The sequence below is a fragment of the Bombina bombina genome, chromosome 1, assembly GCF_027579735.1.
Source record: "Bombina bombina isolate aBomBom1 chromosome 1, aBomBom1.pri, whole genome shotgun sequence".
NCBI lineage: Eukaryota > Metazoa > Chordata > Amphibia > Anura > Bombinatoridae > Bombina > Bombina bombina.
This window is the reverse complement of record NC_069499.1, coordinates 1069691680-1069718875: the sequence shown is the minus strand read 5'-3', so window position 1 is coordinate 1069718875 and position 27196 is coordinate 1069691680. Positions and strand designations below refer to the sequence as shown.

Sequence of the window (27196 nt, the reverse complement as noted above, 5' to 3'; positions counted from 1 at the left end):
TGGTATGCGGATCTTGTTTGGATGTCCAGTTGCCAACCTTGGTCACTTCCATTAAGGCCAGACCTTCTATCTCAAGGTCCGTTTTCCATCAGGATCTTAAATCATTAAATTTGAAGGTATGGAAAATTGAATGCTTAGTGCTTAGTCATAGAGGTTTCTCTGACTCAGTGATTAATACTATGTTGCAGGCTCGTAAATCTGTTTCTAGAAAGATTTATTATTGAGTTTGGAAGACTTACATTTCATGGTGTTCTTCTCCTAAATTCTCTTGGCATTCTTTTAGAATTCCTAGAATTTTACAGATTCTTCAGGATGGTTTTGAAGGCTTTACAGGCTCCTCCGTTTGAGCCTATGCATTATTTAGACATTAAACTACTTTCTTGGAAAGTGTTGTTTCTTTTGGCCATCTCTTCTGCTAGAAGAGTTTCTGAATTATCCGCTCTCTCTTATGAATCTCCTTTTCTGATTTTTCATCAGGATAAGGCAGTTTTGCGGACTTCATTTAAATTCTTACCTAAGGTTGTGAATTCTAACAACATTAATAGAGAAATTGTTGTTCCTTCCTTGTGTGCTAATCCTAAGAATTCTTTGGAGAGATCTTTACATTCTTTGGATGTGGTGAGAGCTCTGAAATATTATGTTGAAGCTACTAAAGATTTCAGGAAGACTTCTAGTCTATTTGTTATCTTTTCTGGTTCCAGGAAAGGTCAGAAGGCTTCTGCCATTTCCTTGGCCTTGTGGTTAAAACTTTTGATTCATCAAGCCTATTTGGAGTTGGGTCAAGCCCCGTCTCAGAGAATTACAGCTCATTCTACTAGATCAGTTTCCACTTCGTGGGCTTTTAAGAATGAAGCTTCAGTTGATCAGATTTGCAAAGCTGCTACTTGGTCTTCTTTGCATACATTTACTAAATTCTACCATTTTGATGTATTTGCTTCTTCGGAAGCAGTTTTGGTAGAAAAGTTCTTCAGGCAGCTGTTTCAGTTTGATTTTTCTGCTTTTGATTTAATTTTTTTCCTCACATTTATGAGAATTAACTTATATTTTGGGTTGTGGATTAAGTTTTTCAGCGGAAAATGGCTGTTTTTATTTTATCCCTCCCTCTCTAGTGACTCTTGCGTGGAGTTCCACATCTTGGGTATTTCTATCCCAGATGTCCCTAGCTGATGGACTCTTGCCAATTACATAAAAGAAAACATAATTTATGTAAGAACTTACCTGATAAATTAATTTATTTCATATTGGCAAGAGTCCATGAGAACTTACCTGATAAATTAATTTCTTTCATATTGACAAGAGTCCATGAGGCCCACCCCCTTTTTTATGGTGGTTATGATTTGTTTGTATAAAGCACAATTATTTCCAAATTCCTTTGTTGATGCTTTTTAGTCCTTTCTTTATCACCCCACTTCTTGGCTATTCGTTAAACTGAATTGTGGGTGTGGTGAGGGGTGTATTTATAGGCATTTTGAGGTTTGGGAAACTTTGCCCCTCCTGGTAGGATTGTATATCCCATACGTCACTAGCTCATGGACTCTTGCCAATATGAAAGAAATGAATTTATCAGGTAAGTTCTTACATAAATTAAGTTTTTCTGCATTCATCAGCTAACAAAACTGTCAAATGCACAGGCGTCATAATTTATAAGACAGAATTTGAAAAGTACATTGTTCTGTGTAACCCACTAAAAAGCTATCCAAAATGGACCAAAATTATATGTAAAAATATTTTAATAATAAATGATAACATAAGTTACTTGCTGATTGGAATCTTTAATGGCTACTGTTTTATACAATGGTGCCCCACTACACCTATTTCATTTATACTTGGACACAGTATACCGCTTATTTTGCAAGTGATACATATAACACCTTTACCACTTGAGGGGCATGCTGCGTTAAATATCTTTCTCACTCATCCCACCCCTTTGGGCACAACCCGTAGCAATATGATACCAGAAGCAACCTCACTTACCATAGCACGTAAGAAGTTTGTCACCTTAACCAAAAGTTTTATTGACTTTTTTTCTGCTACCCAAAACTTGCCCACTAAATGTGTCAGAGTCTCAGGATATTAGCTCTTTTTTCTTACTCAAATTGGTCAGGCACTGCTCTTATGTCTCCCCACTAGGTGAATTAAAGCCACTGTTCTATGTATTGTGCTGTGAACTACAAGGTAGATTTTGAACCTTGTATGAACAAAGTACCCTGGGTATCAGTTCTCACAGCATTTCCTATTATATGCTTGTCAATATCACTCCCCTCGTTCACTTTAGGTTACTCTTTAAGATATTGATGATCCAACTAGGATCCAAAACTCACTTGCCAATAAACTCCTCCCTCATGCTGTGTTATAAAGATATTTGCAGCTAGTGTATTAAAAAAATGTGATATGCTCCTTCCAAATGTTAATTTTACATTTATTATGATATATGTTTTTATACTATAATGTATATCCCTGTGCCGCTGTAGAGCCTAAATATTTTCTTACGGTCAAACACATGTATTGTGAGCTCATCCAGACCTGTCCATATACTGGCCTTCATTACCCCGGAGAGCCTTTTCAATCCTTAGTGACCCTTACCTCTCTCTGTGCTCCTCCTTCTGCCCCGACAAATCTGGATGTCCCTGACATATCCCCCATGATACCTGATAATGGCACTTAAAATTCTAACCTGAAATGTTGATGGTATCAATTCCCCCATAAAACGTAAATCAAACCTAACACACCTGCGTAGACTAAATTCTGATGTGGCCCTCTTGCAAGAAACGCATTTAGGAAATGAGGAACACAAAAAATTGACTGGGTGGGAAAAGTGATATACCTCTCATACAACTCTTCTAGTAGAGGACTAGCCATTCTATTTGGAAAACGCCTACATGTAGAGTTACATAACACTATCACCGATCCAGAGGGTAGATTTCTTGTCTTACAAATTTCCATAGACTCAGTTAACTGCACTTTGTGCAATATCTATGCACCAAACTACAAAGCTCTCCTCAGCCTCTAGTGGATAGAACTTGGATACAGGATGCCACAAGAGAAAAAAGATTGCAAAATTATAGAGGGAAGTTTGAGAGGAGGGTGTTTAACTTGCTCTCCGAGTCCATGGCCATGTGTGAAATCTGGCGTAGGAGACACCCGGAAGGTAAAGATTACACATGCCTATCTAAGGCCAAGTTCTCGCTATAGACCTCTTTATGGTAGCGGACACCCTGATCTCACAGATTACCTCAGAGACTATTCATGACATTGTGGTCTCCGACCAGACCCCAGTAGCGATTACTTTGGGCAATGCCCTAAAGCGCCCTACTAGAAACTCCTTGCATTTTCCGTTGTACCTTCGCACCTCTGAACCCTTTCAGAAATCACTCGTTCATGTCTGGAATGACTACTACACTGATAACTCTGCACATTTAAACAATCCACAGTTGTTCTGGGAAGCAGCTAAAGTGGTACTTACAGGCCATTTAATTTCGTATCTAACTGACCTTAAGCGTAAAACCCAATACAAACATAATTTCTTACAAGCTACCTTGTGCCAGGCCTATTTAGACTACTGTACCCACAAATCGCGAGTCTTATATGACTCTTATATTACGGCTATAGCTGAACTGGATGCATTTGTTAGGTAAAGAACAGCTGTTGGCCTACTTAAGTCAGCAAGTAAATTCTACCGTTTCAGAAATAAGTCGGCTAGCCTCATGGCCACTTTAGTGAAAATCCAATCTTCCAAAAAAGATATTGCAGCACTTAGATATGGAGGGAAAACTTATAAAACTCCCACTGAACTTGCACACTGTCTGGCACACTACTATGCCCAATTATATTCAAAACAACAACCAACCGGGCCGGACTCCCTTCAAAACTTCTGGCAATCCATCACATTACCTCATCTCACAACGCACCAAGTAGATACCTTGAATGCCCCAGTTTCCGTGGAGGAGATTCAGTTCACTATTAAATCCCTGTCACTGGGGAAAACCCCAGGTTCGGGTGGCCTTCCTATAGAATTTTTCAGACTTCTATCTCCTCAACTGTCCCCTATCGTTGCTAAGGTGTATAATGCCCTTTTCATTGATGATGGGATCCCCTCTAGACCTTTTGTTTCAGCGCATATCACCCTGATCCCCAAGCCTGGGAAGGACCACACCCTTTCAGAATCATACCGCCCAATATCCCTTTTAAATACCGACTACAAAATACTTATGAAAATCTTAGCCAATCAGCTAAAACAAATAATTCATTATTGGTTGGGGACGGGGAGTTCACAGCTTGGAGGGGACCAGGAGGCCTTCCTGCTATCACTCAATGCCGAGAAGGCCTTCGATAGAGTCGAATGGCCGCACCTATTTCACACCCTTAGGCAATTCCGGTTCCAAGGTCAATTCCTGAATTTTCTAGGTAAAATATACTCTTCCCAGTCTGCAAATATCTTGGTCAATGGTCTTCTCTCCCCCACACTTCAAAGAGGCACCCATCAGGGATGTCCGCTGTCTCCCCTACAGACCTACCCAGGGTTGCCCCTTAATGATCACAACATAAATATGGCTTTGTATGCTGACGATATGCTCCTTTTTATTACTAATCCCTCACTATACAGCCCAAAGATTATAGATGTACTAAACATTTTTGGAGATTTCTCGGGATAAAAAATCAATATAAATAAATCCAAAATATTATGGTTAACAGATCACAAATATGATAAATTCCACTTCCCTTTTGTGGTGCAACCGGACACCCTGACATACTTAGGAATTGAGCTGCATCGTAACCTCTACAAAATTTATGAATTCAATATTACAAAACAGTGTAATCAGATACAATCCCAATTAAAAGCCTGGACGAAACTCCCCCTTGGCCTATCCAGACTCATTAACCTCGTGAAAATGTCTATCTTGCCTAAATTATTGTATCCATTACTGATGTTACCCTTTCTCCTCACAAAATTCGGATCTATCACTTACTAACAAAGCAATCCAACTATTTATCTGGAGGGGGAAGAGGACACGTATTGCGGCTAGCAAATTGCATCAGCCCGATCTCAAGGGGAGCCTGGTGCTTCCAAACCTAAGGCTGTATAATTGGGCAGCTTTGACGTGCTTAACTCTAGATTGGCAACTTCGCACTGCCCACTTCATAATCCCACCATTGGAAGAGGCGCTGGTGGCGCCCCATTCCCTAGCTTACCGCCCATACATTCCATTTCAGGATCTGCCATCAGAAATTAAAAACAATTTAATGTACAGAGATGTGTTGAGGGCATGGTGGTTGCCCCATTTAATATCTTAGTAGGAAATCCCCCTCCCCCAAATTCATTCCACTTATAGGGAACAAAGACTTCCCGTTGGGGAGTGAGACTGCTCCGTTTCAAATCTGGAACACAGTGGGCGTGGACTCCGTGGGAGTACTCCTGGATCCCCTGTCACACACAGTCAGGACATTTCAAGATATAAAAAAAAATATGGTCTGCCCAATACACACTTTTATGCGTATCTACAAAGCAGACATTATATAAATACATTAATCTCTCAGAACTCAGGCTTTTGGGAGCAGTCCGCCTTCGCTATTGTTCACACAGACTTTAAAGTGGGTCATTTCTCTTTATCACCGATCTACCAAAGACTGATTAATCATACCTCAGATAACATCATGGGTGACATTCTGACTAGAATGCAGGGTGAGGGTATAGATGACATCACTATGGATGATATTAAAAATAGTCTAGTTAAAACCAAAATGGCTAGCCTGGCAGTCCTCCATAGAGAGATGCAGACCAGAATACTTAATGGTGACTACATTGCGCTGGCACGTTTGGTACACTGGAAGCCCACATGTCCAAACAAATGCATTAAATGTTGTCTGTCCAAACCTACACTCAGCCACTACTTTTTTGACTGTCCCTATATTAAAAGCTTTTGGTGCTAACTGCAGTACTGGATCAAAGTTACATTCAAGACTGACGTGGTCTTTGACTTAAAGACTATGGCCCCTATTTGAGAAAGGTCTTGCGGACCTGATCCGACACTGCGGATCAGGTCCACAAGACCTCGCTGAATGCGGAGAGCAATACGCTCCTTACGGAGCTTGTTAAATGGGCCCCTATATTCTTATTTATGTGGGATAGGCATAATAGTATCATACATTCTATACTTACTCTATGTACCATATTAGCACGTCAGTGTATTTTGGCCCTCTGGATCTCTACCAAATCGCCTTTATTAGCTCACTTCAAACACAGATTGCCTAAACAGATTTTTGTAGAACAGTTAGATACTAAATTAGATGTAACTCGTAGAATATAATTGTTTTTCAGAAAATGGCATTGTTATATAAAGACACTCTCCCCTTTTCTACAACACCACGTACTGAGACCATTTTTGCAACATGAGGTGATACTAGCATAATCTCTTAGAGGAGATTGGAAGGCCCCTGACCCTGAAAATCGAAATACCTTAAGTCACACGGCTGGGAGGAGATACTGATTGAAGGCTAACTTAACAAACACTGGAGTTCTTCCTTGTGTCTTTTCCTTGTTTTGGCCTTTGCTGGGGGGGTGGAGGAGTGGGGAGAGACCCCCCCTTCCCTATGGAGTCCCCCGAACGCTGGCTCTACCTTAACACTGGCTACAGGGTATTATTTTATTTTGTTAAATTAGGTGATTTGTTATTTGATGTGTTAGTAAAAATCGAGTGTGTAAGTTAGAAAAGTGAAAAAAAAGATGACTTTAGGAAATCGCATGGACCTATTGCACACCAACTTATCAACGAACTATGTCGCCCCTGTGGCTTTGGTCGCATACTCCAAAACTATCATATGTTGCAACATCCCTTTATGTAACTTGGACTCTATTTGTGACTATTGCTAAAGATGTCATTGTGTTAATGCTGTATAACTATGTGATCCCTAATAAAAATAATAAAAAATAAATAAATAATATAATATAATTTAAAAATACAGTAAATTAAATTAATGGGGTTTTATTTTGTCATTGAATATGCTGGGTGCCACTGAAATAAAACGTGTAATCTACTTTGAGTAGGCCATAAAGGGTAAATTTAAAGGGATATAAAACAAGTTGGGATAGAAACAAAATATAATAATATGTACTTTAATTATTTTACCTGCAATTTTATACTGCAGTGCCTCCCTAATAACCCTTTCTTTTAAGTTTCCGAATTGTACAGCTCTAACTCCCCCCCCCCCAACATTTCCTTCTATGGCTGTATCTATATCTACCATTGATTTGTTAGAATGCAGAAGTAAACACTCGATATCTGCTGGAGTATGCCTAGAAGCAAATAAGCCGATGTGAAAAAAATACAATGCATGTGTTTCTGATGCTAAACACTGATAAAGGGGGTGGATCAGACTACTCCAGACAGCATGGCAATTTTGCTTATTTTTTTTAATTATTATAAAATACTATCCAGCAATTTTTAAACATTCTTTTAATGCAAATATTTTTACTTAATTAGCCCTTTTAGGATATGCACAAATCTCAACATGTTTTATGGCACTTTAATGAGGCTTCCTCAAATTTTTCAAATATACATTATATGACCAAAACTATGTGGACATCGGACCCTCACACCTATGAGTTTGTTGGACATCCCATTCCAAAACCATGGGCATTAATATGAAGTTATCCCTCCCTGTAGGGCTTTTCAGGCCCTACTTTCTTGGCGAGGCTTTTCACAAGATTTTAGAGGGTGTATGTGGGAATTTGTGTCCATTTAGTTAAAAGAGCATTTTCTCTATCTGTATATTGAGATATGTTATCTTTGGAATTTATGTACTTTTCTCAGAATCTTTGTAATATGAAATCTGAACTCTACTAAGTTTTTCTCGATCAAGACTCTTTTAAAATTGTTTTCTAATGCTTTTTTTGTTTTTACTTGTATGACATATAGGGCTAGTGGCACGCAAACTATGAGTGCAAGTGAGTGAGTGCAATCGCGATTTATGCTAGACTCAGTACCGCAATCTCAGAGCTGTGGTTAACTGTTTGCAAAATTAAAAAGTGTTGCAAAACACTTTAAAATACATTACAAAGTACAGTTACACTCACAAAAAAGTCAGGCAAATGACTTTAACACTGAGATACATACATATACATATTTAAAGATGTTTATGTATATATATATATATATATATATATATATATATATATATATATATATATACTGTGTGTATATATATATATATATATATACACTGTGTGTATATATATGTCTATATATGTCTATTTATGTATTTATATGTGTATATATGTATTAACAGATATATATATATATATATATATATATATATATATATATATATATACACACACATAAATACATATGTATACATATATAGAAGTGCATTAGAGCTCTTTGCAGTTAGGTAGATGAAAAGATGTAAAAGCATATTTATGCAATATTCTTATTTTTATGTCGGGTTTGCGCATATTAGAAAATGCGATCTTGTTTGTGTGCTAGTCGGGTGTTATTTTTTTTTTCTCCATCGACTTCTATGGGGGAATAGGTTATTGTTTGCGCGACAGTCTAATTGCACTAGAAGTAAGTTGTTTGCACTCATCGGGTTAGCGCGAGAGGGATAACTTTTAACTCATAAAACTAGTGCAATCCGAGGAGCGCAAAAAAGTTTAATTCTAGCACAATTAGAACTCTAGTGCAAAATACCGCTCCAATTGTAATCTGGCCCATGCTGTTTTAAAGGGAAAGTCAAGTCCAAAAAAACTTTCATGATTTAAATAGGGCATGTAATTTTAAACAACTTCCCAATTTACTTTTATCACCAATTTTGCTTTGTTCTCTTGGTATTCTTAGTTGAAAGCTAAACGTAGGTGGTTCATATGCTAATTCCTTAGACCTTGAAGACTGCCTCTAATCTGAATGCATTTTAAACCACTAGAGGGCATTAGTTCACGTGTTGCATATAGATAACATTGAGCTCATGCACGTGAAGTGGCCTAGGAGTGAGCACTGATTGGCTAAAATGTAAGTATGTAAAAAAAACCTGAAATAAGGGGGCAGTCAGCAGAAGTGCAGATACAAGATAATCACAGAGGTAAAAAGAATATTAATATAACTGTGTTGGTTATGCAAAACTGGGGAATGGGTAATTAAGGAATTATCTTTCTTTTCAAACAACAAAAATGATGGTGTTGACTGTCCCTTTAAGATATATAGATTTTGTTTCAAATGCATCTTATTTTTTTATTTTTTTTTGACGACCTCAATAAAATTATAAGGGAAAAAAATGGTGGATGTGAAAGTCTGATTTGTAATCAGCAATCCAATTAATCCTAAAGGTGTTTAATGGGGTTAAGGTCAGGGATCTGAGCAGGTCACTTGAGTTCCTTCACACTTAACTAGCTCTGTGTACATGGGCACAGCCATGCTAGAACAGGAAAGGACCTTCCCTAAAACTGTAGCCACACACTTGAAAGACCAGCCCCAAACCCTGAAAATCAGCCCCTGACATTATCCCTCCTCAACCAAACTTTACAGTAGGCACTATGCATTACAATAGTGTTTCCCTGGTATCCGCCACATTTCTTCCATCAGACTGCCAGATAGTGAGGCATGATTCATCACTCCAGATACCACGGTTTCAACTACTCCAGAGTCCAGTGGCAGCATGCTTTACATCACTCCAGCCAATGCTTAGAATTGCACATGTTGATGTGAGACTTGTATGCATCTGCTCCACCATGTAAACCCATTCCATGAAGTTCCTGACACACCGTTCTTTTGTCTGAGGTTTCTTCCAGAGGCAGTTTGCACTGTTCTGTGAGTTTGGGTGAGCTATAACTTTGTTACTGGGCTGTTGTTGCTCCTAGACTCTTTCACTTCACAATAATAGCCCTTACAGTTAGAGCTTTTGTAGTATGTCTGTGGGAATTTGTGTCCATTTAGCCAAAAGAGCATTTGTGAGGTCACACTCTTATGTTGGACAAGAAGGTCTGGCTCCCAGTCAGCATTCCAATTAATGTCAAAGCTGTTCAGTGGGATTGAGGTCAGGGCTCTGTGCAAGCCACTTAAGTTTCTCCATGCAAAATTCATCAAACCATGTCTTCACAATCCTTGCTTTTTGCACAGGTACATAGTTATTTTGGGACAGGAAATGGCCTTCCCTAAACTGTTGCCACAAAGTTGCAAGCAGCCAATTGTTTAAAATGTCATTTTATCCTGAAACATTAGGGTGACCCTTTACTGGAACTCTAGGGCCTATCCCAAACACTTAAAAACAGCCCCAGACCATTATCCTTCCTTCTCCAAACTTTATAGTAGGCACTATGCATTCCAGTAGGTAGTGTTCCCCTGGCAACTGCCACACCCAGTTTCTTTCTTCAGACTGCCAGATAGTTAAGCATAATTAATCACTCCTAAGAACATGTTTACAGTGCTCAAGAGTCTTTCTACTACTCCAGCTGATGCTTGGCATTGTGTATGTTGATGTGAGCTGTTCAGCCATGGGAACCTATTTTATGAAGCTTTAGCACTAAGCAGTCCCAGTCTGAGGCTATGTGTGGTCTGCTACTTTGTGGCTGGACTATTGTTTCTCCTAGATACTTCCACTTTACAAAAATAGCAATAGTTGACGAGCAGATCTAACAGGGCACAAATTTCACAAACTGACTGGCAAAGTTGGCATCCAAGGAGCTCTTCAGTACAACCAATTGTATTGTCAATGTTTATCGATGGAGAGTTGATCGCTGTGTGCTGGATTTTATACACCTGTAAGCAGTGAGCCTGGCCATAGTGTGTATACAAAATCCTCCCATAAACTATAGGAAAGAACTGGAATGAAACAGTATACTATGTATGTATATATATATATATATATATATATATATATATATATATATATACAGGGAGTGCAGAATTATTAGGCAAGTGGTATTTTTGAGGATTAATTTTATTATTGAACAACTACCATGTTCTCAATGAACCCAAAAAACTCATTAATATCAAAGCTGAATAGTTTTGGAAGTAGTTTTTAGTTTGTTTTTAGTTATAGCTATTTTAGGGGGATATCTGTGTGTGCAGGTGACTATTACTGTGCATAATTATTAGGCAACTTAACAAAAAACAAATATATACCCATTTCAATTATTTATTTTTACCAGTGAAACCAATATAACATCTCAACATTCACAAATATACATTTCTGACATTCAAAAACAAAACAAAAACAAATCAGTGACCAATATAGCCACCTTTCTTTGCAAGGACACTCAAAAGCCTGCCATCCATGGATTCTGTCAGTGTTTTGATCTGTTCACCATCAACATTGCGTGCAGCAGCAACCACAGCCTTCCAGACACTGTTCAGAGAGGTGTACTGTTTTCCCTCCTTGTAAATCTCACATTTGATGATGGACCATAGGTTCTCAATGGGGTTCAGATCAGGTGAACAAGGAGGCCATGTCATTAGATTTTCTTCTTTTATACCCTTTCTTGACAGCCACGCTGTGGAGTACTTGGACGCGTGTGATGGAGCATTGTCCTGCATGAAAATCATGTTTTTCTTGAAGGATGCAGACTTCTTCCTGTACCACTGCTTGAAGAAGGTGTCTTCCAGAAACTGGCAGTAGGACTGGGAGTTGAGCTTGACTCCATCCTCAACCCGAAAAGGCCCCACAAGCTCATCTTTGATGATACCAGCCCAAACCAGTACTCCACCTCCACCTTGCTGGCGTCTGAGCCGGACTGGAGCTCTCTGCCCTTTACCAATCCAGCCACGGGCCCATCAGTCTGGCCCATCAAGACTCACTCTCATTTCATCAGTCCATAAAACCTTAGAAAAATCAGTCTTGAGATATTTCTTGGCCCAGTCTTGACGTTTCAGCTTGTGTGTCTTGTTCAGTGGTGGTCGTCTTTCAGCCTTTCTTACCTTGGCCATGTCTCTGAGTATTGCACACCTTGTGCTTTTGGGCACTCCAGTGATGTTGCAGCTCTGAAATATGGCCAAACTGGTGGCAAGTGGCATCTTGGCAGCTGCACGCTTGACTTTTCTCAGTTCATGGGCAGTTATTTTGCGCCTTGGTTTTTCCACACGCTTCTTGCGACCCTGTTGACTATTTTGAATGAAACGCTTGATTGTTCGATGATCACGCTTCAGAAGCTTTGCAATATTAAGAGTGCTGCATCCCTCTGCAAGATATCTCACTATTTTTGACTTTTCTGAGCCTGTCAAGTCCTTCTTTTGACCCATTTTGCCAAAGGAAAGGAAGTTGCCTAATAATTATGCATACCTGATATAGGGTGTTGATGTCATTAGACCACACCCCTTCTCATTACAGAGATGCACATCACCTAATATGCTTAATTGGTAGTAGGCTTTCGAGCCTATACAGCTTGGAGTAAGACAACATGCATAAAGAGGATGATGTGGTCAAAATACTCATTTGCCTAATAATTCTGCACTCCCTGTATATATATATATATACACACACTTTGTGCACAATCATTAGGAACATTGTATTTTTGAGGATTAACTTAATTATTGAACAAATACAGTGTTCTCGGTCAATCCAAAATGTTAATAAACTTCAAACCTGAATATTTAAGAAAGAGAAAGTAAGGTTTTGACATTCTTAGAGAGAATATCTATGTGTGCACAATTATTGGCCAACTATTAGTGTGCACAATTATTATGCAACTCAATGAAAAATGAACATTTTCCCATCTCACTTGTTTATTTTCATCTGTTAAAGTGAGAAAAATAAACAAACAACTCAAAATTTACAAATGAACATTTCTGGCATTTCCCAAAAAAAAAAAAACTGTTTTCAATAACAGTAATAAGCCTTCCATCCATGGAGTCTGTCAGTTTTTGAACTGTTGACGATCAACTTTTTGTGCAGCAGCAACCACAGCCTCCCTTACACTGTTCAGAGAGGTGTACTGTTTTCCTTCACCGTAAATCTCCCATTTAAGAAGGGCCCACAAGTTCTCAATAGGGTTTAGGTCAGGTGAGGAAGGGGGCCATGCCATTATTCTTTCATCTTTAAGGCCTTTACTGGCTAGCCATGCAGTGGAGTACTTTGATGCATGTGATGGAGCATTTTCCTGCATAAATATCATGGTCTTCTTGAAAGATGCAGACTTTTTCCTGTACCACTGCTTTAAGAAAGTGTCTTCTAAAAACTGGCAGTAGGTTTGGGTGTTGATTTTGAGTCCATCTTCAACCTGAAAAGGTCCAACTAGCTCATCTTTAATAATACCAGCCCATACCAGTTCCCCACCTCCACCATACTGGTGTCTAAGTGAAGCTCTGTGTCCGTTACTGATCCAGCCATGGGCCCATCAATCTGGTCCGTCAGAAGTCACTCTCATCTATATATATATATATATATATATATATATATATATATATATATATATATATATATATATAAACTAATGACCATGCATACAATAGAATCTATAAAAGTACCTGTCAGCATGAGAAATTAATGCAATTGTTGTTAAAGGTATTGTCACTTCGGCATATATGTTTAGTCTCCAATACCAATCAAGCAAATCATTCCACTTATAGTACAATAAAAAGAATAAAAGTTATAAATTTAAACATAGCTGATTACGTGCACATACTAATAATTTCTCTGTTGTTTTTCCATAGGTCAGTGTTGCAGTTTGCATTGGATTTCTATTAGCCTGGACGCCATATGCTGTTGTGGCAATGTGGTCTGTTGCAAATGTAAAAAGTGAAATGTCATCACTAGTGTTTGCTATAGCTGCAGCATTTGCAAAGTCATCAACACTTTACAACCCAGTGGTATATCTGCTGCTTAAGCCCAACTTTCTAAGCACTTTAACTCAAGACCTAGCTCTGCTTCAGTCCATGTGTACTATAATTTGTCAAGGGTGTAACCCAGCGAAGAGAACCTTTAGTTTAGCTACAAAGGTCAAGAGCTCAACAAAAACTACTGACAATTTCAGAGAAAACCAAGGGTCCTGCAGAAGCTGCAATGATACCTTTGAATGTTTTCGTAAATACCCAAGGTGTTGCAATTTTAAACACATGGATAATGTTCCACCTATGACCATTACTGTGGACGGGAATCCAACTAATATCCCACAGTCCGTCAGGGGAAAAGCTGTGCATCTTATTGTATATTCCTCAAGAACTAGATCTGGAGCTGATATCACTGAGGTTGCAGCAGGAAGATTACCAACGGACTATGGAAAAGACTTTATCTGAATTAGCCCTGGATATCAAATATTTTTTTCCACAACTATACATTAATAAAACGTGTTTGGAATAATTTCATGAGTTGATTAATTGGTAATTTATCTCTGGAAAAATCAGAATACAATATATTATTACATTTTTCATCTCCAATAAAAGGGTGCTTCAGTCAAGGTGACAGCTAGCCACTATTAATGTAAGCTGTCCTTTACAAAATACTAAACAAACATTGGATAATTAAAGTAAAGCAGTAGGTGGGGGTTTGACTGGACCTCAGGTCAGATGCTACAGCCCTGCAGTTCTTGTCAGCAATATGCCCACATAAGACATGAAATCTGTCGCTGTGTCTGTAATTCCTGTCGCAGTTGCACACCCACATCAGACACCAAATCAAACCCATTGCCAGAAGACTCTGTTCATCAGATACCAACAACAGACTTCAGGTTGGAGGCATGACCGTGAAGCCCCTATCAACAATATGTGTCCAATATTGTTTAAAGGGACACTAAACCCAAATTTTTTATTTAATGATTCAGACAGAGCATGCAATTTTAAGCAACTTTCTAATTTACTCCTATTATCATTTTTTCTTCGTTCTCTTGCTATCTTTATTTAAAAAGCAGCAATGTGATGCATAGGAGCCGGCCCATTTTGGTTGAGAACCTGGGTTATGCTTGCTTATTGGTGGGTAAATATAAGTCTCCAATAAGCAAGTGCTATCCATGGTGCTGAACCTAAAATGATCTGGCTGCTAAGATTTACATTCATGCTTTTAAAAAAATATATAGCAAGAGAACGAAGAAAAATTAATAATAGGAGTAAATTAGAAAGTTGCTTACAGTTTCATGCTCTATCTATGAAAGAAAAAAATTGGTTTCAATGTCCCTTTAAATATTCGTTAATGTATTAGACAGCTAGTTGAAACACTGTATTGTCTGATTAAATACTGTACACTTGACAACTCTAACAATCATACCGGGTGAGATGCCTCACTTTGTGCTTTGGCTGTCCAGTGTTTAATTAAGCACCTTTATTAAAAATATCCCCATTATTAAAGTTCTGCAAATATAATTTATATGCTAATATACAGTTGTCCATAGTTTTAATTATGTCTCAGTGCATTAAAACCTTTCATTAATGCATCAATTACAATATAAAGTTCCTGAGGAACAATACCTTCCTCACCCCCATGGATAAACAGAATACAGCGGCATATTTCACTACAATTATTGTTTTCCATAGTTTTTATCTCATTAGCGTAGAGGTGAACCCAGAACACACTCTGGTGACAAATTCATTGCTCACATTTATGAGGGATCAGCAATGTAACAACTTAAAAAAGGATTAGATAAGGAATCTACACATTATAAAATATATTAAATTGAAATGTAAAATATCGAAATTAACTTCACTTAAATACTAAAAAACATATATTAGGCTGGTAATTAAAATGTAAAATATACTCTGCTATATAAACAAATGTAAAATGAGCAATTCTTACCCACTATATACCCTACAGTGTTAGTTTGGATTGGTTTAACCTAAGGCCAAGTATCACCTATTTTCTTTTAATTAATCAATACAACTAGATATGGGAAATATCATTTTTATGTCATGTCTCCTGTATTGTTTGTACACATCAAACAAAATGTTTTATACATAAAGGATAATTATATTATGCAGCAACAAATATTGCAAGCAAGAGAAGGAAATGTGATAAAGAGGGAACTTTTTCTGATGGTTACAGGTTACATGGAAAGAGCCAACGAGGTATTATTAATTAATAGAGATTACAAATATCCATTCCAAATGACTGCTTTGTTTTACGCGTGTTTTCCATCTTGTGCTTTTCATGTTTTAAATGAAAAAATAAATATTTATCGAATGTAGCCTTTTTTTTAAGATAAGGGTTGTACAATATGAAGATGAACAGCTTTGGGAAAACATTACAAAGCATTTGCTCTGCTTTTTTTCTTCGGAGCATGAGCAAACTTAACCAAATTTACTGCAATTGCTGTATTTTCATAAAACAAAGAAAAGCTAATACCAAAAAATAAAATCTGTCATAAAGATTAATGCAGCATTTTTGGCTGTAGTTTAGGCTAATTATTTACATGTTTACATTTACAACACTCTTAACATTGAAAAGTACCTTACTTAAAAACTGTAGCCCAGATTACGAGTTTTGCGTTAGAGGCTATGCGGTGCTAACGAGCAGTTTTCCCTCACCGCTCACTTACATACAGCGCTGGTGTTACAGGTTTTCAGAAACCCATTGTTAAAAGACAAGAAGTGAGCGTTGAGCAAAATTTTGCTCATTACCGCACTCCAATACCAGCGCTGCTTAAGTCAGAGGTTAGCTGATCGTTCGTGCTCGTGCACAATTTCCCCATAGGAATCAACGGGGAGAGCCGGCTTAAAAAAAGTCTAACACCTGCAAAAAAGCAGCGTAAAACTCCTTAACGCAGCCCCATTGATTCCTATAGGGAAATAAAATGTATGCCTACACCTAACACCCTAACATGAACCCCGAGTCTAAACACCCCTAATCTTACACTTATTAACCCCTAATCTGCAGTCGCCGACACCTGCATTATATTATTAACCCCTAATCTGCTGCTCCAGACACCGCCACCACCTACATTATACTTATGAACCCCTAATCTGCTGCCCCCAACATCGCCGACACCTACATTATATTTATTAACCCCTAATCTGCCGCCCCCAACGTCGCCGCCACTATAATAAACATATTAACCCCTAAACCGCTGCACTCCCGCTGCGCAAACATTAGTTACATTTTATTAACCCCTAATCTGCCATCCCTAACATCGCCGCCACCTACCTACATTTATTAACCCCTAATCTGCCGCCCCAACGCCGCCGCCACTATATTAAAGTTATTAACCCCTAAATCTAAGTCTAACCCTAAACCTAACACCCACTAACTTAAATATAATTTAAATAAATCTAAATAAATATTCCTATCATTAAATAAATTATTCCTATTTAAAACTAAATACTTACCTGTAAAATAAACTCTAAGCTAGCTACAATATAACTAATAGTTACATTGTAGCTAGCTTAGGGTTTATTTTTATTTTACAGGCAAGTTTGTATTTATTTTAACTAGGTAGAATAGTTATTAAATAGTTATTAACTATTTAATAACTACCTAGCTAAAATAAATACAAATAATACAATACAATTACACCTAACACTACACTATAATTAATTAACTAAATTAAATACAATTACCTAAATTAAATTAAATTAGCTAAAGTACAAAAAACAACACTAAATTACAGAAAATAATAAACAAATTACAGATATTTAAACTAATTACACCTAATCTAATAGCCCTTTTAAAATAAAAAAGCCCCCCCCCCAAAAAAAAAACCTAGCCTAAACTAAACTACCAATAGCCCTCCAAGGGCCTTTTTGCGGGGCATTGCCCCAAAGTAATCAGCTCTTTTACATGTAAAAAAAATACAAACAACCCCCCCAACAGTAAAACCCACCACCCACACAACCAACCCCCCAAATAAAATACTATCTAAAAAAACCTAAGCTCCCCATTGCCCTGAAAAGGGCATTTGGATGGGCATTGCCCTTAAAAGGGCAGTTAGCTCTTTTGCAGGCCCAAAGTCCCTAACCTAAAAATAAAACCCACCCAATACACCCTTAAAAAAACCTTACACTAACCTCCTGAAGATCGACTTACCGGGAGAAGTCTTCATCCAATCCGGGCGAAGTGGTCCTCCAGACGGGCAGAAGTCTTCATCCAGACGGCATCTTCTATCTTCATCAATTCAGTGCGGAGCGAGTCCATCTTCAAGACATCCGATGCGGAGCATCCTCTTCATCCGACGACTAAAGCTGAATGAAGGTACCTTTAAGTGACGTCATCCAAGTTGGCGTCTCTTGGATTCCGATTGGCTGATAGAATTCTTTCAAATCAGCCAATCGGAATTAAGGTAGAAAAAATCATATTGGCTGATGCAGTCAGCCAATAGGATTGAAGTTCAATCCTATTGGCTGATCCAATCAGCCAATAAGATTGAGCTCGCATTCTATTGGCTGTTCCAATCAGCCAATAGAATGCGAGCTCAATCCTATTGGCTGATTGCATCAGCCAATAGGATTGAACTTCAATCCTATTGGCTGATTGCATCAGCCAATAGGATTTTTTCTACCTTAATTCCAATTGGCCGATAGAATTCTATCAGCCAATCGGAATCTAAGGGACGCCATCTTGGATGACGTCACTTAAAGGTACCTTCATTCAGCTTTAGTCGTCGGATGAAGAGGATGCTCCGCGTCGGATGTCTTGAAGATGGACCTGCTCCACGCCGGATGGATGAAGATAGAGGATGAAGACTTCTGCCCGTCTGGAGGACCACTTCGCCTGGCTTGGATGAAGACTTCTCCCGGCTTTGTTTAGAACTTCGGCCCGGCTTGGATGAAGACTTCTCCCGGTTTTAGTGTAAGGTTTTTTTAAGGGTGTATTGGGTGGGTTTTATTTTTAGGTTAGGGACTTTGGGCCTGCAAAAGAGCTAACTGCCCTTTTAAAGGGACAGTCTAGTCCAAAATTCACTTTCATGATTCAGATAGAGCATGTAATTTTAAACAATTTTCCAATTTACTTTTATCACCAATTTCGCTTTGTTCTGTTGGTATTCTTAGTTGAAAGCTTAACCTAGGAAGGTCATATGCTAATTTCTTAGACCTTGAAGGCCACCTTTTTTCAGAATGCATTTGAACAGTTTTTCACCACTAGAGGGTGTTAGTTCATGTTTTTCATATAGATAACACTGTGCTCATGCACGTGAAGTTATCTGGGAGCAGGCACTGATTGGCTAAACTTCAAGTCTGTCAAAAGAACTGAAATAAAGGGGCAGTTTGCAGAGGCTTAGATACAAGATCATCACAGAGGTTAAAATTATATTAATGGAACCGTGTTGGTTAGGCAAGACTGGGGAATGGGTAATAAAGGGATTATCTATCTTTTAAAACAATAAAAATTCTAGTGTAGACTGTCCCTTTAAGGGCAATGCCCATCCAAATGCCCTTTTCAGGGCAATGGGGAACTTAGGTTTTTTTAGATAGTATGTTATTTGGGGGGTTGGTTGTGTGGGTGGTGGGTTTTACTGTTGGGGGGGTTGTTTGTATTTTTCTTTAGAGGTAAAAGAGCTGATTACTTTGGGGCAATGCCCCACAAAAGGTCCTTTTAAGGGCTATTGGTAGTTTAGTTTAGGCTAGGGTCTTTTTTTATTTTGGGGGGCTTTTTTATTTTGATAGGGCTATTAGATTAGGTGTAATTAGTTTAAATATCTGTAATTTGTTTATTATTTTCTGTAATTTAGTGGGTGTTTTTTTGTACTTTAGCTAATTTAATTTAGGTAATTGTATTTAATTTAGTTAATTTATTTAATTATAGTGTAGTGTTAGGTGTTATTGTAACTTAGGTTAGGTTTTATTTTACAGGTACTTTTTGTATTTATTTTAGCTAGGTAGTTATTAAATAGTTAATAACTATTCTACCTAGTTAAAATAAATACAAACTTGCCTGTAAAATAAAAATAAACCCTAAGATAGCTACAATGTAACTATTAGTTATATTGTAGCTAGCTTAGGGTTTATTTTACAGGTAAGTATTTCGTTTTAAATAGGAATAATTTATTTAATGATAGGAATATTTATTTAGATTTATTGTAATTATATTTAAGTTAGGGGGTGTTAGGTTTAGGGTTAGACTTAGATTTAGGGGTTAATAACTTTAATATAGTGGCGGCGGCAGATTAGGGGTTAATAAATGTAGGTAGGTGGCGGTGATATTAGGGACGGCAGATTAGGGGTTAATAATATTTAACTGATGTTTGCGAGGCGGGAGTGCGGCGGTTTAGGGGTTAATATGTTTATTATAGTGGCTGCGACGTTGGGGGCAGCATTAGGGGTTAAAAAGTGTAGGTAGGTTGCAGCGACATTGGGGCCGGCAGATTAGGGGTTAATAAATATAATGTAGGTGGCGGTGGTGTCCGGAGCGGCAGATTAGGGGTTAATAATTTTATTATAGTATTTGCGATGCGGGAGGGCCTCGGTTTAGGGGTTAATAGGTAGTTTATGGGTGTTAGTGTACTTTTTAGCACTTTAGTTATGAGTTTTATGTTACGGCGTTGTACCATAAAACTCATAACTACTGACTTTTAAATGCGTTAGGGATCTTGACAGGGTAGGCTGTACCGCTCTCTTTTTGGCCTCCCAGGACAGACTCGTAATATCAGCGCTATGGAAGTCCCATAGAAAAAAGACTTTACGAAGTTTACGTAAGTCGTTTTGCGGTAAGGACAAAGAAGTGTGCGGTGACCCTAAACCTTCAAGACTCGTAATACCAGTGGGCGTAAAAAAGCAGCATTAGGAACTCTTAACGCTGCTTTTTTACCCTAACGCACAACTCGTAATCTAGCCGTGTATAAATACAAAAATACTTATCCAATTTGCATCAAGTTTTCAACATTTTTAGCCACTGAGAATGCCCACAAAACTGACATTTAATCTCTGGGAATAAGTTACTGCATGTGCAGAATTTGTTTTGAAATCTCACGGAGTCTGAATCTTATGAAAAACATAATTTATGTAAGAACTTACCTGATAAATTCATTTCTTTCATATTAGCAAGAGTCCATGAGCTAGTGACGTATGGGATATACATTCCTACCAGGAGGGGCAAAGTTTCCCAAACCTCAAAATGCCTATAAATACGCCCCTCACCACACCCACAATTCAGTTTAACGAATAGCCAAGAAGTGGGGTGATAAAAAAGTGCGAAAGCATATAAAATAAGGAATTGGAATAATTGTGCTTTATACAAAATCATAACCACCACAAAAAAAAGGGCGGGCCTCATGGACTCTTGCTAATATGAAAGAAATGAATTTATCAGGTAAGTTCTTACATAAATTATGTTTTCTTTCATGTAATTAGCAAGAGTCCATGAGCTAGTGACGTATGGGATAATGACTACCCAAGATGTGGATCTTTCCACACAAGAGTCACTAGAGAGGGAGGGACAAAATAAAGACAGCCAATTCCTGCTGAAAATAATCCACACCCAAAATAAAGTTTAATGAAAAACATAAGCAGAAGATTCAAACTGAAACCGCTGCCTGAAGTACTTTTCTACCAAAAACTGCTTCAGAAGAAGAAAATACATCAAAATGGTAGAATTTAGTAAAAGTATGCAAAGAGGACCAAGTTGCTGCTTTGCAAATCTGATCAACCGAAGCTTCATTCCTAAACGCCCAGGAAGTAGAAACTGACCTAGTAGAATGAGCTGTAATTCTCTGAGGCGGAGTTTTACCCGACTCAACATAGGCAAGATGAATTAAAGATTTCAACCAAGATGCCAAAGAAATGGCAGAAGCTTTCTGGCCTTTTCTAGAACCGGAAAAGATAACAAATAGACTAGAAGTCTTTCGGAAAGATTTAGTAGCTTCAACATAATATTTCAAAGCTCTAACAACATCCAAAGAATGCAACGATTTCTCCTTAGAATTCTTAGGATTAGGACATAATGAAGGGACCACAATTTCTCTACTAATGTTGTTGGAATTCACAACTTTAGGTAAAAATTCAAAAGAAGTTCGCAACACCGCCTTATCCTGATGAAAAATCAGAAAAGGAGACTCACAAGAAAGAGCAGATAATTCAGAAACTCTTCTGGCAGAAGAGATGGCCAAAAGGAACAAAACTTTCCAAGAAAGCAATTTAATGTCCAATGAATGCATAGGTTAAAACGGAGGAGCTTGAAGAGCTCCCAGAACCAAATTCAAACTCCAAGGAGGAGAAATTGACTTAATGACAGGTTTTATACGAACCAAAGCTTGTACAAAACAATGAATATCAGGAAGAATAGCAATCTTTCTGTGAAAAAGAACAGAAAGAGCAGAGATTTGTCCTTTCAAGGAACTTGCGGACAAACCCTTATCTACACCATCCTGAAGAAACTGTAAAATTCTCGGTATTGTAAAAGAATGCCAAGAAAAATGATGAGAGAGACACCAAGAAATATAAGTCTTCCAGACTCTATAATATATCTCTCTAGATACAGATTTACGAGCCTGTAACATAGTATTAATCACAGAGTCAGAGAAACCTCTTTGACCAAGAATCAAGCGGTTCAATCTCCATACCTTTAAATTTAAGGATTTCAGATCCTGAAGGAAAAAAGGACCTTGTGACAGAAGGTCTGGTCTTAACGGAAGAGTCCACGGTTGGCAAGAGGCCATCCGGACAAGATCCGCATACCAAAACCTGTGAGGCCATGCCGGAGCTACCAGCAGAACAAACGAGCATTCCTTCAGTATCTTGGAGATTACTCTTGGAAGAAGAACTAGAGGCGGAAAGATATAGGCAGGATGATACTTCCAAGGAAGTGATAATGCATCCACTGCCTCCGCCTGAGGATCCCGGGATCTGGACAGATACCTGGGAAGTTTCTTGTTTAGATGGGACGCCATCAGATCTATTTCTGGAAGTTCCCACATTTGAACAATCTGAAGAAATACCTCTGGGTGAAGAGACCATTCGCCCGGATGCAACGTTTGGCGACTGAGATAATCCGCTTCCCAATTGTCTATACCTGGGATATGAACCGCAGAGATTAGACAGGAGCTGGATTCCGCCCAAACCAAAATTCGAGATACTTCTTTCATAGCCAGAGGACTGTGAGTCCCTCCTTGATGATTGATGTATGCCACAGTTGTGACATTGTCTGTCTGAAAACAAATGAACGATTCTCTCTTCAGAAGAGGCCAAAACTGAAGAGCTCTGAAAATTGCACGGAGTTCCAAAATATTGATCGGTAATCTCACCTCCTGAGATTCCCAAACTCCTTGTGCCGTCAGAGATCCCCACACAGCTCCCCAACCTGTGAGACTTGCATCTGTTGAAATTACAGTCCAGGTCGGAAGCACAAAAGAAGCCCCCTGAATTAAACGATGGTGATCTGTCCACCATGTTAGAGAGTGTCGAACAATCGGTTTTAAAGATATTAATTGAGATATCTTTGTGTAATCCTCGCACCATTGATTCAGCATACAGAGCTGAAGAGGTCGCATGTGAAAACGAGCAAAGGGGATCGCGTCCGATGCAGCAGTCATAAGACCTAGAATTTCCATGCATAAGGCTACCGAAGGGAATGATTGTGACTGAAGGTTTCGACAAGCTGCAATCAATTTTAGACGTCTCTTGTCTGTTAAAGACAGAGTCATGGACACTGAATCCATCTGGAAACCCAGAAAGGTTACCCTTGTCTGAGGAATCAATGAACTTTTTGGTAAATTGATCCTCCAACCATGATCTTGAAGAAACAACACAAGTCGATTCGTATGAGATTCTGCTAAATGTAAAGACTGAGCAAGTACCAAGATATCGTCCAAATAAGGAAATACCACAATACCCTGTTCTCTGATTACAGACAGAAGGGCACCAAGAACCTTTGTAAAAATTCTTGGAGCTGTAGCTAGGCCAAACGGCAGAGCCACAAACTGGTAATGCTTGTCCAGAAAAGAGAATCTCAGGAACTGATAATGATCTGGATGAATCGGAATATGCAGATATGCATCCTGTAAATCTATTGTGGACATATAATTCCCTTGCTGAACAAAAGGCAAGATAGTCCTTACAGTTACCATCTTGAACGTTGGTATCCTTACATAACGATTCAATATTTTTAGATCCAGAACTGGTCTGAAGGAATTCTCCTTCTTTGGTACAATGAAGAGATTTGAATAAATACCCATCCCCTGTTCCGGAACTGGAACTGGCATAATTACTCCAGTCAACTCTAGATCTGAAACACAATTCAGAAATGCTTGAGCTTTTACTGGATTTACTGGGACACGGGAAAGAAAAAATCTCTTTGCAGGAGGTCTCATCTTGAAACCAATTCTGTACCCTTCTGAAACAATGTTCTGAATCCAAAGATTGTGAACAGAATTGATCCAAATTTCCTTGAAAAAACGTAACCTGCCCCCTACCAGCTGAGCTGGAATGAGGGCCGCACCTTCATGTGGACTTAGAAGCAGGCTTTGCCTTTCTAGCTGGCTTGGATTTATTCCAGACTGGAGATGGTTTCCAAACTGAAACTGCTCCTGAGGATGAAGGATCAGGCTTTTGTTCTTTGTTGAAACGAAAGGAACGAAAACGATTATTAGCCCTGTTTTTACCTTTAGATTTTTTATCCTGTGGTAAAAAAGTTCCTTTCCCACCAGTAACAGTTGAAATAATAGAATCCAACTGAGAACCAAATAATTTGTTACCCTGGAAAGAAATAGAAAGTAGAGTTGATTTAGAAGCCATATCAGCATTCCAAGTTTTAAGCCATAAAACTCTTCTAGCTAAAATAGCTAGAGACATAAACCTGACATCAACTCTGATAATATCAAAAATGGCATCACAGATAAAATTATTAGCATGCTGAAGAAGAAGAATAATATCATGAGAATCATGATGTGTTACTTGTTGCGCTAAAGTTTCTAACCAAAAAGTTGAAGCTGCAGCAACATCAGCCAAAGATATAGCAGGTCTAAGAAGATTACCTGAACACAGATAAGCTTTTCTTAGAAAGGATTCAATTTTCCTATCTAAAGGATCCTTAAACGAAGTACCATCTGACGTAGGAATAGTAGTACGTTTAGCAAGGGTAGAAATAGCCCCATCAACTTTAGGGATTTTGTCCCAAAATTCTAATCTGTCAGACGGCACAGGATATAATTGCTTAAAACGTTTAGAAGGAGTAAATGAATTACCCAATTTATCCCATTCTTTGGAAATTACTGCAGAAATAGCATTAGGAACAGGAAAAACTTCTGGAATAACCACAGGAGCTTTAAATACCTTATCCAAACGTTTAGAATTAGTATCAAGAGGACCAGAATCCTCTATTTCTAAAGCAATTAGTACTTCTTTAAAGAACGAATAAATTCCATTTTAAATAAATATGAAGATTTATCAGCATCAACCTCTGAGACAGAATCCTCTGAACCAGAAGAGTCATCAGAATCAGAATGATGATGTTCATTTAAAAATTCATCTGTAGGGAGAGAAGTTTTAAAAAATTGTTTACGTTTACTAGAAGGAGAAATAACAGACATAGCCTTCTTTATGGATTCAGAAACAAAATCTCTTATGTTATCAGGAACATTCTGCACCTTAGATGTTGAAGGAACTGCAACAGGCAATGGTACTTTACTAAAGGAAATATTATCTGCATTAACAAGTTTGTCATGACAATCAATACAAACAGCCGGAGGAATAGCTACCAAAAGTTTACAGCAGATACACTTAGCTTTGGTAGATCCAGCACTAGACAGCGATTTTCCTGTAGTATCTTCTGACTCAGATGCAATGTGAGACATCTTGCAATATGTAAGAGAAAAAACAACATATAAAGCAAAATTGATCAAATTCCTTAAATGACAGTTTCAGGAATGGGAAAGAATGCCAAAGAACAAGCTTCTAGCAACCAGAAGCAATAAAAAATGAGACTTAAATAATGTGGAGATAAAAGCGACGCCCATATTTTTTAGCGCCAAATCAGACGGCCACATTATTTGGCGCCTAAATGCTTTTGGCGCCAAAATGACGCCACATCCGGAACGCCGACATCTTTGGCGCAAAATAACGTCAAAAAAATGACGCAACTTCCGGCGACACGTATGACGCCGGAAACGGAAAATAATTTTTGCGCCAAAAAAGTCCGCGCCAAGAATGACGCAATAAAATGAAGCATTTTCAGCCCCCGCGAGCCTAACAGCCCACAGGGAAAAAAGAGTCAAATTTTTGAAGGTAAGAAAAAAATGATTAATTCAAATGCATTATCCCAAATATGAAACTGACTGTCTGAAAAATAAGGAAAGTTGAACATTCTGAGTCAAGGCAAATAAATGTTTGAATACATATATTTAGAACTTTATAAACAAAGTGCCCAACCATAGCTTAGAGTGTCACAGAAAATAAGATTTACTTACCCCAGGACACTCATCTACATGTTTGTAGAAAGCCAAACCAGTACTGAAACGAGAATCAGCAGAGGTAATGGTATATATAAGAGTATATCGTCGATCTGAAAAGGGAGGTAAGAGATGAATCTCTACGACCGATAACAGAGAACCTATGAAATAGACCCCGTAGAAGGAGATCACTGCATTCAAATAGGCAATACTCTCTTCACATCCCTCTGACATTCACTGCACGCTGAGAGGAAAACCGGGCTCCAACTTGCTGCGGAGCGCATATCAACGTAGAATCTAGCACAAACTTACTTCACCACCTCCATCGGAGGCAAAGTTTGTAAAACTGAATTGTGGGTGTGGTGAGGGGTGTATTTATAGGCATTTTGAGGTTTGGGAAACTTTGCCCCTCCTGGTAGGAATGTATATCCCATACGTCACTAGCTCATGGACTCTTGCTAATTACATGAAAGAAATACACATGTACGGCAGATTATGTTTTTAAGCATAAAGCCTCCATAAAAATGTGGATTCTATGCCTACACTGGTTACTGTGTTTTCAGATGGAACAGCACACATATCTTATGCACATACTGTATATGGTATATTGGTCTGCTGGAAGTATACAGAAAAGGTAAAAAGGGCAGGGAAATTACGGCTCTGCATATTTTATTTTTTATTTTATTATTTTTATTATTTATTATACAAGATTTTCTGTGTCACAGGCGACCAAGCCAATGAGGACAAATTAATGTAAACTTCAAACGCTCACCTTATTCAGACAGTTTTGTCCTAGATACGCAAATCTGAAAAGAGTTGTATTTATATCCAATATAGTAACACTAAAATAAGAATTTGCTGCTCTGAGCAGGCGAACGGGAATCGCGCAATTCAACCCGATCAAATACAATCAGGTTGATTGACACCTCCCTGCTGGCGGCCTATTGGCCGCGAGTCAGCAGGGGGCGGCGTTGC

General features: G+C 38.4%; 1 protein-coding gene across 1 annotated transcript in view; it reads left to right on the top strand.

Moving 5' to 3' along the window:
- LOC128641131 (opsin-5-like) overlaps positions 1-14284 on the top strand; it is a 165748-nt gene extending 151464 nt beyond the window's left edge. Inside the window, exon 5 of the mRNA XM_053693705.1 lies at positions 13638-14284. Within this exon, the coding sequence (XP_053549680.1) occupies positions 13638-14219 (582 nt within the window). The 3' untranslated portion in view covers positions 14220-14284. The remainder of the gene's footprint in view (positions 1-13637) is intronic.
- The last annotated feature ends 12912 nt before the right edge of the window (positions 14285-27196 follow it).